We start from the raw sequence: 18,141 nt of genomic DNA on the forward strand, positions 1-18,141 counted from the left end.
ATGAGATCCAATTTATTTTTTTTCTTGTATAGATCTTGCTAAGTCTCAGAGTTTTTCTCCCCCCTTTTCTTCCTGAAACTTTTATGATTTTACACCCTACATTTAGCCTGTGATTAATTTATTTTTTGTATAAGGTTGATTTTTTTCGACTATGGATATCCAATTTCTCCAGCACCTTTTATTGAAGAGACTATCCTTTCTCTTTTGAATTGCTTTTCTATCTTTGTTAAAAATTAGCTGGTTGTACTTATATGGGGCTATTTCTGGGTCCTCTGTTTTGTTCTATTTATCTGTATGTCTGTCTCTCCACCAAACCCCATACTCTTGATTACTAAAATTATATAATGTCTTGACATTGGGTAGACTGATTCCTCCCTCTTTATTCTTTTTCACAATTGTCTTAACTACTACTCTATTTTCTTTGCCTTTCCATATAAATTAGAATAACCATGTCTGTCTACAAAAATATTACTGGGATTTTGATAGGAATTACGTTAAACCAGTATATCTATTTAAGGAGAATTGGCATCTTTACTATGTTGAGTCTTTCAGTCCATGAATATGGAGTATCTCTTCATTTATTTACATCTTTGATTTCCTTCATCACCTGTCTTGTAATTTTCAATGTACAAGTATTGGACATGTTTTGTTAGATTTACTGTGTATTTCATTTTTCTGAGCAATTATAAATGAAACTGTATTTTTAATTTTGGTTTCCACATGTTCATTGCTAGTATGTAGAAATATGGTTGATTTTTTAATGTTGGTCTTCTATCCAGTGACCTTATTGAACTTGCATATTAGTTCTACGAGGTTTTCTTTGGTTGTTGTTGATTCCTTGGGATTTCTAGGTAGACCATCATGTCACCTCCAAATAGGGAAAGTTTTTATTCTTCCTTTCTGATCTGTATGCCTTTTATTTCCTTGTCTTGTCGTGATGGCTAGAACTTGCAGTATTATCTTGAATAGAAGTGGTAAGAGTAGACATCCTTACCTCATTTCAGATCTTAGGAGAAAGCTTTCAGTCTTTAACCATTACGTATGATGTTAGGTCTTTCAGTAGATTAAAAAAAAAAAATCAAGTTAAGGAAGTTCCCTTATATTTCTAGTTTTCTGAGAGTTTTTATCATGAATGGGTGTTAGGTTTTGTCAAATGCTTTTTCTGTGTCAGTTGAAAGGTTCATGTGATTTTTCTTCCCTAGCCTGTTAATTTGGTTGATTGTATTGATTTTTGAATATTGAACCAGCCTTGTATCCTGGAATAAACATGACTCCATAATGTTGTATAATTCTTTTTATACTATATATTGCTGAATTCTACTTGCTAATTTTGTGTTAAGGAGTTTTGCATCTGTATTCATGAAGGATATTGGTCTGTAGTTTCTCTTTTTTTATACTGCCTTTGTCAGGTTTTGGTATCAGGGTAATTCTGGCTTCATAAAATGAGTTGGGAAATGTTCCCTTATCTTCTATTTTCTGGAAAATATTGTATAGAATTTAATTCTTTCTGTGTTCAGTAGAATTATCCAGAGAACCTATCCAAGCCTGGGGATTTCTTTTTCTAGAAGTTTTTAAATTACAAATTTCTTTCCTTAATAAGGTATAAGACCATTCAAATGATCTATTTTGTATTGAGTGAGTTGTGGTAGTTTGTGTTTTTTGAGGAATTGATTCATTTCATCTAAGTTGTTTAATTTATGTGCGCAGAGTTGTTTGTAATATTCCATTATTCTTTTGATGTCTGTAGGGTTTTAAGTGATAGTCCCTGTTTCATTCCTGGTATCAGTAATTCATGTCTTCTCTTTTTTTATCTTTGTCAGTCTTGCTAGGGGTTTGTCAATTTTATTGATCTTATTAAAATACCAGTTTTTAATTTAATTGATTTTCTCTATTTTTCTTTGTTTAATTTCATTGATTTCTACCTTGATCTTTATTATTTCCTTCTGCATGCTTTGGATTTTATTTTGCTCTTCTTTTTCTAGTTTCTTCAGGTGGGAGCTTTAGATTATTGATCTGGGACTTTTCAGCTCTTCTTATGTCAGGATTTAGTGCTATAAATTTCTCTCTTGAGACTGCTTGAGCTGTGTCCCTCAAATTTTCATATGTTGTATTATCATTTCATTTCATTATCAATTCATTTCATTGTATATCATTTCAGTTAAGAAAGTATTTTTTATTTCTGTTGAGACTTCTTTGGTTCAAGGATTTTTTTTTTTTAGAAGCATGTTATTTAGTTTCCAAGAGTTTGGAGATTTTTCTTATCTTTTTGTTATTGATTTCTAGTTTGTTTCCATTGTGGACAGAGAACATACTCAGTTTCAATTCTTTTAAATTTTTTGAGGTTTGTTTTCTAGCCCTGGATATGGTTTACCTTGGTATATATTCTGTGGTACTTGTATGTGTATTCTTCTGTTGTTGTATGGAGTATTTTTTAAAATAAATGCCAATTAGATCCTGTTTATGATGGTGTTGTTGAGTATTCTTGCTGATTTTCTGTTTAGTTATTCTATCAATTGTTGACAGGAGTGATATTGAAATCTCCAACTATAATTGTGGATTTGTCTGTTTCTACTTTCAGTTCTATCAGTTTTTACTTTACATATTTGCAGCTCTATTGTTTGGTGCATGTACATTTAGAATTGCAAAGTCTTCCTGGTGGATTGACACTTTTATAATTATATAATGTCCTCCTCTATCCTTAGTAATATTCTTTGCTCTGTAGTTTACTTTTTTTACATTAATATGGTCAATCCTGCTTTCTTTTTTTTAATATTTACATGACTTATCTTTTTTGTCCTTTTACTTTTAACTTACATATCATTACATTTGAAGCAAGTTTTTATAGACACCTTATTATTGGGTCAGTTTTTAAATCCTCTTTGCCAATCTCTTTTAATTGTTGTATCTAGACCAATTATATTTAATGTAATTATTTATATGTTAGAGTTTGTCTGACATTTTATTTTTTGTTTTCTGTTTCTTTCCTCTGTTTTCCATTTATTTCTTTTTCTTGCCTATCTCTGGGTTACTTAAACATTTTTCAGAATTAAAAAAAAATTTATCTATAGTATATTTTGAGTGTATCTCTTCACACAGCTCTTTTAGTGGTTGTGCTAGGTATTACATTATAAATATGTAACTTATCAAAGTCTACTGGTGTCAGCATTTTATCAGTTTGAATGAAGAATGGTAACTATTTCCCTTTATGTCCCTTTAATCTCCTCATTTATAATATGCTTTATTATTTTTCTTCATACATTGAGAATCACATTAGGCTGTACTATACTTTTTTTTTTTTTTTAAGTATAGTTCTCTTTTTAAAAATTTTATTTATTTATGGCTGTGTTGGGTCTTCGTCTCCGTGCGAGGGCTTTCTCCAGTTGCGGCAAGCGGGGGCCACTCTTCATCGCAGTGCGCGGGCCTCTCACTATCGCGGCCTCTCTTGTTACGGAGCACAGGCTCCAGACGCGCAGGCTCAGTAATTGCGGCTCACGGGCCCAGTTGCTCCACGGCATGTGGGATCCTCCCAGACCAGGGCACGAACCCGCGTCCCCTGCATTGGCAGGCAGATTCTCAACCACTGCGCCACCAGGGAAGCCCCTGTACTATACTTTTTGATTCAACCATCAAGCAACTTAGAAAATTCAAGAAGAGAAAGTCTGTTTTATTTACCCATATTTATGCTTACTGTGTTCTTCCTTCCTGATGTTTCAAGTTTCTTTTATCATCTCCTTCCTGTTTATAGAACTTCCTTTATTTATTCTGTAAGAATAGCTCTGCTGGCAACATTTTTTTTTCTTTGTCTGACAATATCGTTATTTCTCCTTCATTCCTGAAGAATAATTTCACCAGATATAAGATTTGGGGTTGACAGTTCTTTTCTTTTAGCACTTAAAAGACATTGTGCCACTTCCTTCTGGCCTCTGTGATTTCTGATGAGAAATCCACTGTCATTAGAATTGATTACCTATATTAGTATGTAAATGTTTTTACCCTAATGTTTTTTTATTCAGTTCATTACATCTCCTTTATACACTTTCATATCATGTCCTCATTTTTAATCTCTTACAAGAATTTATGCATTTTACATCTGTTGATATTTATCATATTGGAAGTTAAAACTAAAACCCTTAAAAATATTTATTAATTCATTTAAAAGTAACAAACCCATTATATGTTAACATAACATTTTTAAGAAAAATATGTTTTTTAAAATAAAAATGGTAGTGAGAAGCGTGGCACTGTTTTACATTTTTGCAAATCCCTTTAATATTTGTCCCAATAGAAAACAGCTAGATTCTCATATCTGCTTTTTAAAAAATAACAGCTTTATTGAGATGTAATTCACATACTATATGATTCACCCATTTATTTATTTATTTATTTATTTTAACTGACAGGTAATTTTATTTTATTTTATTTTTAATTTTATTTATTTTTGGCTGTGTTGGGTCTTTGTTTCTGTGCGAGGGCTTTCTCTAGCTGCGGTGAGCAGGGGCCACTCTTCATCATGGCAATTCACCCATTTAAAGTGCGCAATTCAATATTTACAGATATGTGCAACCATCATCACAGTCAACTTTAGAACATTTTCATCACTGCAGAAAGAAACCGTGTACTTCTTAGCTATGCACCCTGCCCATCACGCCCCAGCCCAAAGCAGTCTACTTTCTGTCTCTATAGATTTTCTTGTTCTGGACATTTTATATAAATGGAGTCATATAATATGTGGTGTTTTGTGACTGACATCTTTCACTTTTTTAAAAATAATTAATTAATTAATTAATTAATTTTTGGCTGAGTTGGATCTTCGTTGCTGCACGTGGGCTTTCTCTAGTTGTGGCAAGTGGGGGCTACTCTTCATTGCGGTGCACGGTCTTCTCATTACGGTGGCTTCTCTTGTTGCAGAGCACGGGCTCTAGGTGCGTGGGCTTCAGTAATTGTGGCACACGGGCTCAGTAGTTGTGGCTTGCAGGCTCAGTCGTTGTGGCGCACGGGCTTAGTTGCTCTGCGGCATGGGGGATCTTCCCGGACCAGGGCTCGAACCCGTGTCCCCTGCATTGGCAGGGGGATTCTTAACCACTGCACCACCAGGGAAGTCCCTGACATCTTTCACTTAATGTGATGTTTTTCAGATTCATCCATGTTGTAGCATGTACCAGAACTTTATTCATTTTATGGCCAAATAAAATCAGGAGATGAATTGTATGGATATTCCACAGTTTGTTTATCCACTTACCAGTTGATGGGTGGAGAACTGATTCTTATTCTAGCAAGCAGTTAACTTGGTTGGACTCAGACTCCAAACTCTGCCTCCCTTATTAAATAAATGCAAATCTCACCAATTTCCTTTCTTCAAGGATTAATGCTACTCCAGTTTCTGCCTGTTCTTGATTGCTCTCTAGTGCCTTCAAGTAGCTATTTTAATATTTTGTCCAGGGCTTATAATTTTTTTCTGTGTGAGAGTTAGCCAATAAAATCTACTTCACCATTATTGGATGGGGAATTCACAATGCCTTAATTTTAATTGGCAATACAGCTATGGAGCCTTATATAGGTTCATCTTCTTCAATTCTCAGAAAATAGCCCTCTCTCCTGACTCCAGATAAATGTCTTAGGTAAAGAGAGAATGCTGCTGGTGATTTGAAGCTGCTCTGTAAATGTCAGTCAAGATGTTGAAATCTTAGAAATGAAGATTTTAAAGACTGAGAGATTTATTGAGTGAGGTTATTGCTGATGGGATTCAAGTATCCATTCTTTGCTCTTTACTATTATGGACATTGAACTTCAAGACTTGTGAATTTTATCATTCCTGGTGATTTGGGACCAAACCTGGTCTCTAAAATTCAGCCTTGCCCCTTCTGCCTTTCCCAAGTAGGCTGTGATCCTGCCTCCGTAGAAAGGCAAAGGAAAGGAAGTGTTGGATCGAAGAGTACCACCACTTTCTCTACCACCTTTGGGACTTAATAATACTAACAATAACAACAACAATAAAATAATTATCACAATAAAACAGCTCCATGAAACCTTACCTCATCTCTGTCCTGCCAAGTCATAATTAGTCCTTGAAACCTTCTGTTAGTTCTGCGAAGGAGTAAACATATGTTTCAGGAAGCACTGTACTCCCATTCTGTAAGCACTGTGTCTAGCACATAGCGGGTGCTCAATGAGTGTTTATGGGATGGATGTTGCACAGCTGAGCATATGCTCTGAGAAGAAAGTGGTCTTGACATCCTGTATGAGTGTTCTGACTCGATTCCCTACTTGCTTCAACTCACTCATTTATTCACGAATCCCCACTCGAGAGAACAGTAGATAATATCTAAGTTTAATTTTTAAAATTCTGGAAACTAAGCCCAAGTCCTGAATAAAAGATTTCCAGAATTAAACACAGTTTCTATGTCATCTTTTTGACCTCTGCCTTAATGATTCTGGACAAAAGAACCAGGAGACCAAGAAAAAAACCCTGTTCTTCCTCGCCGTTCATTCATGCATTACAGGATTTCACATGTCATAAACAGTCACATTTATCATAGCACCTAGAAATACTTCATTATCTAGAACAGAATACTAAGCATCACGGATTATTGGTGTCCCTGGGGATATAATCTGATGTCAGAGAATAGCATTTTGAAATAAAAATAAGTGTGGATAATGTACCATTTTGACTGCTTTTCTTTATAAACATGCAGATTATGTGACGTCTCTGGGGAGACTTGTGGCTTCCCGGTATGCAGACGGCCTGTTTCCACGGATCTACACAACGGAAGATGGCAGAGTGTACAATGTAAGTCAGAGTTCCCTCGATGGCCAGGTCCTGGGACACGCTGCTGAGGTCTACATGGAGAGGCAGGCAGGCCAAGGCCTTATCAGGGCTGGAGAATTTCTTCTGACTGTGTGTAGACAGTGGTGAATGTCACGGCCCAGGAACTGGGGAGAGAAGCACTTGACCCATTAGAGATGAGAGCAGAAAGGTCTTGACCAGAGGTGAAAACCTTTGCATATCAACACTTTGTTTTGCCTGGAAAATAAAGAAACAAAGTAGTATGACAGAAGTTAGCTGAAAGGCAAGCGCAAGCTGCTGTTCTCTGGTAGATGCTCTAGGAATAGAGGACCCCTGATGCAGGTAGTAGTGGACAGAGATTGAGCGGCACCTCTTACTGGAGTCCTTCATTCCCAGCAATTCAACATGTGATTCCTGCGTGCCCTTAACACGTCAGGCGCTGTGCACACCCCGGCCACCACAGGGAGCTCCAGAGACACACGTCCCATCATGTTGCTTCATGGATACTTTTTCATGTCACTGTACATTCATGTACCACCTGGATGGTTATTTCTTAACATTTAAAAACTGTACATTACTTTTATTTTTATTTTATTTTATTGTGGTGGCGCCGCGCAGCTTTTTTATCTGAACCACCTTAAAATCAATGTGGCAATGTTGAAAACGTCTGTCTTTGCCATCTAATTCCACCCGCATGGGCCCTATGACATGGTCCCACCCTGGTTTCTGTGTTATGGTAGAGGTGTGTAGTAAGTTCCGTGAACTCTGGTGAGGGAGTTAGGAATTCTGCATTAGGGAGCCGTGGAAAGCAGCAGAAGGCAATGCTGGTGCTTCAGGAATAAGCTTGAGAGACACGGGGGCGCAGGGAGGGGGCTGGGATGAGAACGAAAGGAGTTGAAGGCAGAGGGGCCAGCATGAAAATGTAGAATTATATGGTGTGTTCCGAAGACACATTTTCCTTAACCATTTAGGTGTTTGGGGGTGTTGTGAAGATTATTAAAGTTGTTTTTTTGTTTTTTTTTTAAGTACCAGATCTTTTAACGTCTGATTCTTCACAGCATAGGGCACACTTTTTTCTTATTCCTTTTGTCTGTCTCCTGCCTCCCTACACCCTGAAAGGCCTTGCACGATTTTGCCTGACCTGTGTGAACGATGCTTTATTTGTAAGTCACCTTTCAGGGGCAGCCCCTAGAGTGTTGGTGGCAGCTCTGGGTGATCAAGTAATCCAGGTACAGGGGAGCTTGGCCTGAGAGACAAGAGGACATAGGACAAAGGCTGTGAGCGGGAGGATGGGTAGTGGGGTGGCATCCCTTAGAGGAAGCCAGGCAGATGTGCTGGCATGTTTAGAAGCATTTTCAGAAATATTTTTGGCATATTATGCTAAGGCAGATGTTTCAGTGAGACTTTCTTTTTCATCTGCCTTTGCTGATCTCTCTTTTCTTCTACCTAATTTCTCCCCCAGCCCAACCCAGTTTTCTCTGGAGTCTGAATTTTATCTAGATTTGTTGAATACAAATTTTTTAAATTTAATTTTTATTTTTTATTTGAGTACATTGTTGATTGACAATGTTGTGTTAGTTTCAGGTGTACAGCAAAGTGATTTAGTTATACATATACACATATCCATTCTTTTTCAGATTCTTTTCCCATATGTTTTTACAGATTATTGAGTAGAGTTCCCTGTGTTATACAGTAGGTCCTTGTTGATTTTATATATAGTAGTGTGTATATGTTAATCCCAAACTCCTGATTTATCCTCCCCCCGCCACCTTTCCCCTTTGGTAACCATAAGTTTGTTCTCAAAGTCTGTTGAGTCTGTTTCCGTTCTGTAAATAAGTCCATTTGTATCATTTTTTAAAATTCCACATATAAGTGATACATGATATTTGTCTTTCTTGTCTGACTTCACTTAGTATGATAATCTCTAGGTTGAATACAAATTTGATGTCATTTATGAAATGATACAATTCAATGCCAGATGCAAATATGATACAGATGCATTTTTTGTTATATTCATTCATTTGTTTTACTTTTCAGATTCCACATGTGATTACATACAATATTTGTCTTTCTCTGTCTGACTTATTTCACTGAGCATAATACCCTCCAGATCCATCCATGTTGTTGCAAATGGCAAGCTTTCATTATTTTTTATGGCTGAGTAATATTCTATTTATGGCTGAGTAAAATTCTACCTGAAAAATATTCTATTCTATTGTGTGATATATGTATATATATATCACATCTCCTTTATCCATTCATATGTTGATGGATACTTAGGTTGCTTCCATATCTTCCATTATCTGGCTACTGTAAATAATGCTGCTATGAACATTGGGCTGCATGTATACCTACAAATTAGTGTTTTCATTTTCTTTGGATATATACCCAGGAGAATTGCTGGATTATATGCCAGTTCTATTTTTAGTTTTTTGAAGAACTTCCATACTGTTTTTCATAGTGGCTGCACCAATTACATTCCCACCAACAGTGTAAGAGGGTTCCGTTTTCTCCATTTCCTGAGCATTTGTTATTTGTGGTCTTTTTGATGCTAGCCATTCTGACAGGTGTGAGCTGATATCTCATTGTGGTTTTGATTTGCATTTCTCTGATGATTAGTGACGTTGAGCATCTTTTCATGTGCCTGTTGACCATCTGTATGTCTTCTTTGGGAAAATGTCTATTTAGATCTTCTGCCCATTTTTTCAATTGAGTTTTTTTTTAATGGAGATTTTTTTCTTTATTGAGAAACTTAAGACTTGGGTACATCAAATAAAACCAATTTCTGGGGGGGGAAAAATCAAAACTCACAATAGAAAAAAAAAAGTTAACACTGTCTGCACCATATCAGAACCAGAGAATATAATCTTTCAATTGAAAAATTCTAGGCGCTTCATAATTGACCTTTTGATACAAAATGACCTATTAAATTTGCAATTTGTGGTTCTTGGTGTTGAGGTCCACAGGACAAGCTAGGGCGTCTTCAAATCTTGAGGTGAATTCCATGAGGGTTTATTTGGCTTGTGAATCGTTTTGTCCTTGTCTAAGAGGTAGCAGCAGCAACAGCGCCCACCTTCTGGGCACCTTCTTTCTTGGCATGATGAGCCTGTAGGACCGTCACAGCTTCATCCACGTTGGAGCGGAGAGACTCGGGGACTCCAGCATGTGCAGCAGCTCCGAGCTGTCAATCTCCAGCAGCATCCCCGTAATCTTCCCGGCCAGGTTTGAGTGCATCGTCTGGATGAGCAGGAACAAACGTTCACCCAGCATCTGCTTCTGTTCCTGGGGGGGTGCTGCGGCCAGCATGGCGGCGGTCAGCGGCTCCTGCCCCTGCACATGGACCGCAGGCTGGGGTGCCTGCAGGGGCCGGATGGCAGGGTGAGGGCTGCGGACACCGGAGGCGTATTTGTAAGGTGCAACAGCCCGAGGAGCAGTGACAGCAACAGCAGCACGAGGCGGTAGGTTCTGCCCAGCTGTGGGAACACCTCCAGACTGGCAGGTGTCAGTCGGCCCTTGCTGGGTGGCACCAGCCCCACCAAAATCCATAGCCAAGCGGTCTGGGCACTCAGATCCGACTCTCTGAGCGGTAGTAGGGAGGCCGCGAGAGGCCGGAGCATTACCAGCTGGAGCCAGATGGCGAAGAGCTGGACGACGCCCAGACTGGCGTATAGCACTTGGCATTCCTTGGAAGCCTTGAGGTCTCCCACCTTGCTGCCAGCGTGGATTAGGCCTCATCTGTGCTAATTGGTTAGGTAATACGGAGGTCTTCCCTGAGCCTGTCGAACTGCTGGCACAAAGTAGCCCCCAGCTGCAGGCTGGAACTAATTTAAGATGGCATTGACGGGGACTGCTCTCATCCCGACCACCTGATGCATATACTGGTAGGTCAGGTGAGCCTTTCTCTCTTCCTTTCTCTGGGCCAGGGCGATATACAGTGGCTTGGAGCCCACGATGCGTCCGTTCATCTCTGTGACTGCTTTGGTTGCCTCTTCAGGGGATGAGAAGCAGACAAAGCCAAACCCTTTGCTTCTCCCATCCTCCAGCATTACCTTAGCACTGGTGATTGATCCAAAAGGAGAAAACTCTTTCCTTAACTTCTCGTCATCAGTGGCGTCATCCAAGTTCTTAATGTAGAGATTCACCCCCTGATAGCGACTAATTCTCTCCTGTTTCAGCTGTTCAAATTTTCACTTTAACTCGGCCTGCTGTTCCACTTTCTTCAGTGCACGGCCGACGAAAATGACTTTCCCACTGATTTCTTTTCCATTCATCTCTTCCACGGCCTTATTGGAATCCTCGTGCTTTCTGTAACTTAGAAAGCCAAAGCCTTTGGATTTCCCACTGGGATCTCTCATCACCTTGACACTTAGAGTCTTACCAAACTGGCTGAATAGCTCTTTCAGACTCTCATCATCCACCTCTTCCCCAGAGTTTTTGATATAAACATTGTTGAATTCCTTGGCTTTGGCTCCAAGCTCAGCTTCCCGCTCTTTTCGAGACTTGAATCTGCCCACAAACACTTTGTGGTCATTGAGAAGCATGCAGTTCATCTTCTTGATGGCCTTGTCGGCAGCCTCCTGGGTCTCGAAGTGGACAAAGACGTAACCCTTAGAGCCGTTCTCATCACACACCACCTTGCAGGACAGAATGTTTCCAAAAGCAGAAAAAGTATCATAAAGTGCCTTGTTATCTATAGATTTGTCCAGGTTCTTGATGACGTTTCCCATGCCAGATTTTCTCAAAGAGGGAGCCCTCTGAGACCACATGATACGGATTGGCTTTCTCTTAATCACATCAAAGTTCATGGTATCCAAAGCCCGCTCAGCGTCAGCCGGCTGCCGGAAGTTGACGTAGGCATAACCCAGGGAGCGGCGGGTGATCATATCGCGGCAGACCCAGATGGACAGCACAGGCCCCGCAGGACAGAACTTTTCGTTCAGCATGGCCTCGGTGACGTCCGAGTGCAGGTCACCCACGTACAGGGAGGCCATGGGTTAGCTGCTGGCCGCAGCGTTCATCTCCCCACCACCCCGAGCCCTGCCAGGAGGACTTCTTAGAGGGACCACACAGGACAAAGGGGGCTCCCCTCCGAGGCGTGGCCCGTGCCGCGGCTCACAGGTGGCAGTGAAGCTCAGAGAAGCTGGAGTTGGCTCCGCGGGCTGGAGAGGAGTCTGGGGGCAGCTCGGAGGAGACTGCCAAACCGCAGACAAAAGGCTCTCAAAAACAATATGGCCCTCCCTGGGAGTTTGCAATTTTCAGCTGTCCTGGTCTGGAAGCTCCTAATTTCAAAAAATGAAAAAAATTAAAACGGGGACTGTCCTCCAAATTACAAAAATTCTTCCAGAGGCAATCCCATGGTGCCCACGGCGGCCTCCGGAACGTGCATTTCTCTATAAATATAGGCCTCGGGCTCCCAGCGGTTTAAGATTACAGCAGCCCGGGGAAGAGGGAAACCAAATATTTGTCAGTGCCAACTCGGCAAGCCCCCGGGCTACCCGAACGCGCAGGCGCTACCCACGCGGGCAGGCGAAGGGCAGCGCGGACACGTGCAGCGCGGAGGCCGGCGCGCTGGGGGCGGGTGTGGCGGGCGCGGGGCTGTCACGCGGCGCTGCCGGGCGGCGGGCGGAGGCGCGTGGACGCAGGCGCGCGAGCGGCTCACCACCGGGCCGACGGGCGGGGACCGACGGACGCCCAGGGGCGGCGGCGGCGGCGGCGGCGGCGGTGGCGGCGTGGGGCAGGCCGGAAGCGTGCCGAAGTGACTTCCCCGCGGGTTCTCTGAGGAGGATTTGCCCTTTTTCTTTCTTTCTTTCTTTTTTTTTTAAAGAGTTAAAAGCGTTTCCGGGTTTTTTTTTCTTTTTTTATCTTTTTCTTTTTTTTTTTTCTTCAGGCTGGTAGGCCTGAAAGCGGCAGAGGCTGCGGCGACCCGGGGCGGAGAGTGAGTTGTTTGTTTTTTTGATATCGATTTGTATGAGTATATATTTTGGATATTAATCCCTTATCAGTCATATCATTTGCAAATATTTTCTCCCATTCAGCAGGTTATCTTTTCATTTTGCCAGTGGTTTCATATTCTGTGCAAAAGCTTTTCAGTTTAATTAGGTCCCATTTATTCACTTTTGCTTTTGTTTCCTTTGCCTTAGGAGACAGATTCAAAAAGATATTGCTGCGATTTATGTCAAAGAGTGTTCTGCCTGTGTTTTCCCCTAGTTTTATGGTTTCCAGTATTACATTTAGGTCTTTAATTCATTTTGAGGTTATTTTTGTATGCGGTATGAGAAAATATTCTAATTTTATTCTTTTACAAGTAGCTGTCTAGTTTTCCCAGCACCACTTATTGAAGGGAGTGTCTTTTCCCAATTATATATTCTTGCCTCTTTTGTCATAAATTAATTGACCATAAATGCATGGGTTTATTTCTGGGCTGTCTGTTCTGCGTCATTGATCTATGTGTCTGTTTTTGTGCCAGTACCATACTGTTTTGATTGCTGGCTTTGTAGTATAGTCTGAAGTCAGGGAACATGATACCTCCCGCTCTGTTCTTCTTTCTAAAGATTGCTTCGGCTGTTCGCGGTCTTTTGTGTTTTCATACAAATTTTAAAATTATTTGTTCTAGTTCTCTGAAAAATGCCATTGGTATTTTGATAACACTGGCATTAAATATATAGGTTGCCTTGGGTAGTATGGTCATTTTAACAATATTAATTCTTCCAATCCATGAACACAGTATATCTTTCTGTTTGTGTCATCTTTAATTTCTTTTTTTTTTTTTTTTTAATTTTATTTATTTATTTATTTATTTTTGGCTGTGTTGGGTCTTCATTTCTGTGTGAGGGCTTTCTCCAGTTGCGGCAAGCGGGGGCCACTCTTCATCGCGGTGTGCGGGCCTCTCACTATCGCGGCCTCTCTTGTTGCGGAGCATAGGCTCCAGACGCGCAGGCTCAGTAATTGTGGCTCACGGGCCTAGTTGCTCCGCGGCATGTGGGATCTTCCCAGACCAGGGCTCGAACCCATGTCGCCTGCATTGGCAGGCAGATTCTCAACCACTGCGCCACCAGGGAAGCCCTTAATTTCTTTCATTAGTGTCTTAATAGTTTTCTGAGTACAGGTGTTTTTACTTTTACCTCCTTAGATTTATTCCTAGGTATTTTATTCTTTTTGATGTGATAGTAAATGGGATTGTTTTCTTAATTTCTCTTTCCGGTAGTTCATTGTTAGTGTATAGAACTACAACAAATTTCTGTATACTAATTTTGTATCCTGAATTCATTGATGAACTCTGGTAGTTTTTTGGTGGTGTCTTTAGGATTTTCTATGTGTAATATCATGTCATTTGCAAATAGTGACAGTTTTACTTCTTCCTTTCCAATTTGAATTCCTTTTATTTCTTTTTTGTCTGATTGCTCTGGCTAAGACTTACAATACTATGTTGAATTAAAGCAAGAGCAGGCATCCTGGTCTTGTTCCTGATCTTAGAGGAAATGCTTTCAGCTTTTCACCATCAAGTATGCTGTTAGCTATAGGTTTATCATATATGGCCTTTATTTTGTCGAGGTATGTTCCCTCTATATCCACTTTGTGGAGAGTTTTTTTTTTTTTTTTTTAATCATAAATGGATGTTAAGTTTTGTCAAAAGCTTTTTCTGCATCCTTTGAGATGATCATATGATTTTTATTCTTCAGTTTGTTTAAGTGGTGTATCACATTTATTGATTTGCAGGTACTGAACCATCCTTGCATCTCTGGGATAAATCCCACTTGATCATGATATATGATCCTTTTAATGTATTTTTGGATTTGGTTTGCTAATATTTTGTTGAAGATTTTTGCATCTATGTTAATCAGTGATAAGCCTGTAATTTTCTCTTTTTGTGATAATCTGGTTTTGGTATCAGGGTGATGCTGGCCTGGTAGAATGAGTTTGGAAGTGTTCTTTCCTTTGCAATTTTTTTGGAATAGTTTGAGAAAGATAGGTGTTAACTCTTCTCTAAATGTTTGGTAGAATTCACCTGTGAAGACATCTGGTTCTAGACTTTTGTTTTGGGGGAGTTGTTGGGTTTTTTTTTATTACTGATTCAATTTCATTACTGATAATTGGCCTGTTCATATTTTCTATTTCTTCCTGGTTCCATCTGGGAGATTTGTGCATTTCTTCTAGGTTGTTCATTTTATTGGTGTATAGTTGTTCATAGCAATCTTTTATGATCCTTTGTATTTCTGTAGTGTTGGTTGTAAGTTTTTCTTTTTCATTACTGGTTTTATTGATTTGGGCACTCTTTCTTTTTTTCTCTATGAGTCTGGCTAAAGGTTTATCAGTTTTGTTTATCTTTTCAAAGAACCAACTCTTAGTTTCGTTATTTTCTCTTGCTTCTTTAGTCTCTATTTCATTTACTTCTGCTCTGATCTTTATGATTGCCTTCTTTCTACTAACTCCGTGTTTTGTTTGTTCACCTTTTTCTAGTTCCTTTAGGAACTTTCTTCCCCTCTGCCTTTGCTGATCTCTCTTTTCTTCTACCTAATTTCTTAAAGTACTCCTGAGCATTTTCAGATAAAAATAATTCTGTAACTAGAAAGATTAAACACAATCTGGAAACACATTTTTTTAAAAAGAGTGCTATATTTTTGAATAGATTTCATCACCATGTTTCCTTCTATGGGGAATTATCCAAGGGTTTTTCAGTTGAAAGATTGGAAGACTTCCTCCTGGATTATGTGGAGTTTGAAGGATCATCTATGAAACTGTTATTAATGTACAGTTCTTGATGGCATAGCCCATGACTCAGTGGGCCCTATTGTTCCTGGCTGCAGTGTGGTTCAAATGACTTGATTTGGTGTGCTTTTATTAATTTTATTTTATTTTGTCACTTTTATTTTCATTAAGTTGACAGCCAAATCAGAACTGATCTATCAGTATGTGGAACACTTAACACAAGCTGTGGAGAGCTACAAGCAGCGGATGGACTGGCTCACCAGCAACAGCCGGCAGATATTCGGTGTCATCTTGGAACAGTGCATCACCATAGTGCTGGATTTTGGCGGCATGCTGGAGGAGGAGCTTAATCTGTGCCAAGATGCTCTAATCATGGTCCTCCAGGAGCAGGTGGCTCACATAGCCAAGTTCAATATCATATGGTGAGTTCCCATAGGAAAGGAGTATTTCCCTGAAACTTCATGAGTAATTTTCATGTATTTGGAGTTAAGGAGCATAACTAACACAGATCTGTGGGGAGAGAGGAGCTATAATCTTGTAATTTCCTAGAATATATCATTCCAGCAGAAAACCCACAATGAATAAATCTTAAAAACTTTTATCTGCTTTGTATATGGCATCTTAGTTTTCAAATTAGAAGAGACTTTAAAACATTCTTTTCTTCAGTGTATGGTATGGCAAGGTCAAAATATAAGAATATAAATTGTTAAAATTAAAATTCCTTCACACGTTTTACACTTTAGGTTCAATAATGAATTCCAGTGTCACAAATTTCACTGCTTTTCAGATTGAGTTTGCAGCTCAAATTGATTTCCCCTGTAAGTTGACCCCCTTTAATCAGAGCAACAGGTGGCTGGCTTTATAGACTTTCCCATATTTCAGAGTTTTCACAATCAATTTTTTACAGATTCTTGGATTCAAGAGAATTTGGACTTCAGCACTGACTTCTCATGTGGAACAGTGGCTGTACTTCCCTGACAGAAAACATCTGGATGATAGGGACATCTATCTAATTGAGTTTTTCTTTTTTAAGTAAAATATTTTCAGCTAAACAGATGACACCTTTCAGGATGCTGCCTAATTGTGTTCTATCCCAGGTTTCTATTTCTGTCGCAGTTATATTATTGAAAGAATTAAGTGATTAAGTCTACAGTGCTTTAGCTTCCTTGGAAATGTGTGCTATAGCATAGATACCACTCAGCCAGATTCTCTACCCAATGGGCCACACAGAGGTAAGGCAGCCTCTGTATCTGGAGGTGGGCTAGGAGGGGCAAATCAGGCTGATTCATTTAGTCCAGCATTCACATAATTCTTATAATTACAAATTCATAAGTGATTCATAAAATTCATTTAATTATAAACACAGAGATAAACTCAAGTGGCCCTTGTTTTCTGGGGGTGTTCCATCACATTTCTAAGCTCAAATTAAATGATTGAATCAAAATGTCCCAGGATTTAAAAACTTATGCTCTGCTGAACTCAAAACAATACTATTTTTGATCCAAAAAAGGTAACTGATGGGAATCTTTCAGAACAATGAAAACAATGTAATAAAAGAATTAGAAGTAAAATTGTGGAGTAACAAAATTGTTGATGATTTGCAAATCTTAATGCTGTGAATCCTTATAAACTTCTATTCACAGAAGACAGTTGCATCTAAACCTTCCTATTTTTGAAAATAACGTTCCTCAATAATTTTTTTGACATTAAAATTTTTTTATTGAAATATAGTTGATTTACAATGTGGTGTTAGTTTCAGGTATACAGCAAAGTGATTTAGTTTTATATACGTATATATATATATTCCTTTTTAGATTCTTTTCCATTATAGGTTATTACAAGATATTGAGTGTAGTTCCCTGTGCACGTTCCTCAGTAATTTTAATGCAATTGTTAATGTTCGAATTTTTGAGATTTTTAAATTATCCTGTAAACGTTGTTTTTCCCAGTCAGTACAGCTTATGGAAGGTCCTAGTGCTTTGGAAACCTGCCTTAAACAGCTCGCCTGTTTTCTCGGTAACTTTGAGAGGGCTGGGAGCTGTGTTTTCTTTCTCTCAGCTCTGGTGACATTGGGTGTCTTGCTGCTCGTAGCTGTGAGACTGAGGGCTGACAGCTGCATTGACCACTGCCAGTGACAGCCCCATGCGGTCCCTTTCAGGGTTTCTCAAGAGCCTGTGAAATGGCAGGAAGGTGCTGTTCCTGTGACGGCACAATCCATAGCCGCTGCCATCAGCTGGGTTGAGAAATCGCCTTTTGAGCTGGCTCTGAGCCAGACTAGCCGCTTAGACGCTCTGCTGGAGGCGGGGAAAGACGATTCGGTAAGTGTGTGTCCGTGTCTGCTCCCACGTCACGAAGGTGGCTTCGTGCTTATTCCTTCACACTCAGTATCCGCATACTGCCTTCCAGCTGAGCTTGGGCCCTTCCAGTTGCATCCCACAGAGACTGCATCCTTGGCATTCAAGAGCCCCAGCAGTCTTAATCCTGTTCACCTCTGAATTTGGAACCAATTGATAAATAGGCGACAGGCCCCAGATGGGGATCAAAAGAGCATCTCTGGTGATGGCAGAGCTGGACCAACCAAAATGAGACTCTAACACCTGAGCCTGGCGGGGCTTCCCCTGGGGGGCGTCACTGGGGCCGCAGGGCAGACC

The 18,141-nt window shown here is 39.8% G+C and overlaps 1 protein-coding gene and 1 pseudogene across 1 annotated transcript in view; one reads left to right on the forward strand and one right to left on the reverse strand.

Moving 5' to 3' along the window:
• The window catches only part of VWA3B (von Willebrand factor A domain containing 3B), a 208,738-nt gene that overhangs the window by 4,964 nt on the left and 185,633 nt on the right, over positions 1-18,141 (forward strand). The window contains exons 2-4 of the mRNA XM_061211052.1: positions 6,693-6,787; positions 15,662-15,912; positions 17,649-17,808. Of these exons, the coding sequence (XP_061067035.1) occupies positions 6,693-6,787; positions 15,662-15,912; positions 17,649-17,808 (506 nt within the window). The remainder of the gene's footprint in view (positions 1-6,692; positions 6,788-15,661; positions 15,913-17,648; positions 17,809-18,141) is intronic.
• On the reverse strand, positions 9,828-11,809 carry LOC133105128 (polyadenylate-binding protein 4-like; annotated as a pseudogene).

The sequence above is a fragment of the Eubalaena glacialis genome, chromosome 14 (genome assembly GCF_028564815.1).
Source record: "Eubalaena glacialis isolate mEubGla1 chromosome 14, mEubGla1.1.hap2.+ XY, whole genome shotgun sequence".
NCBI lineage: Eukaryota > Metazoa > Chordata > Mammalia > Artiodactyla > Balaenidae > Eubalaena > Eubalaena glacialis.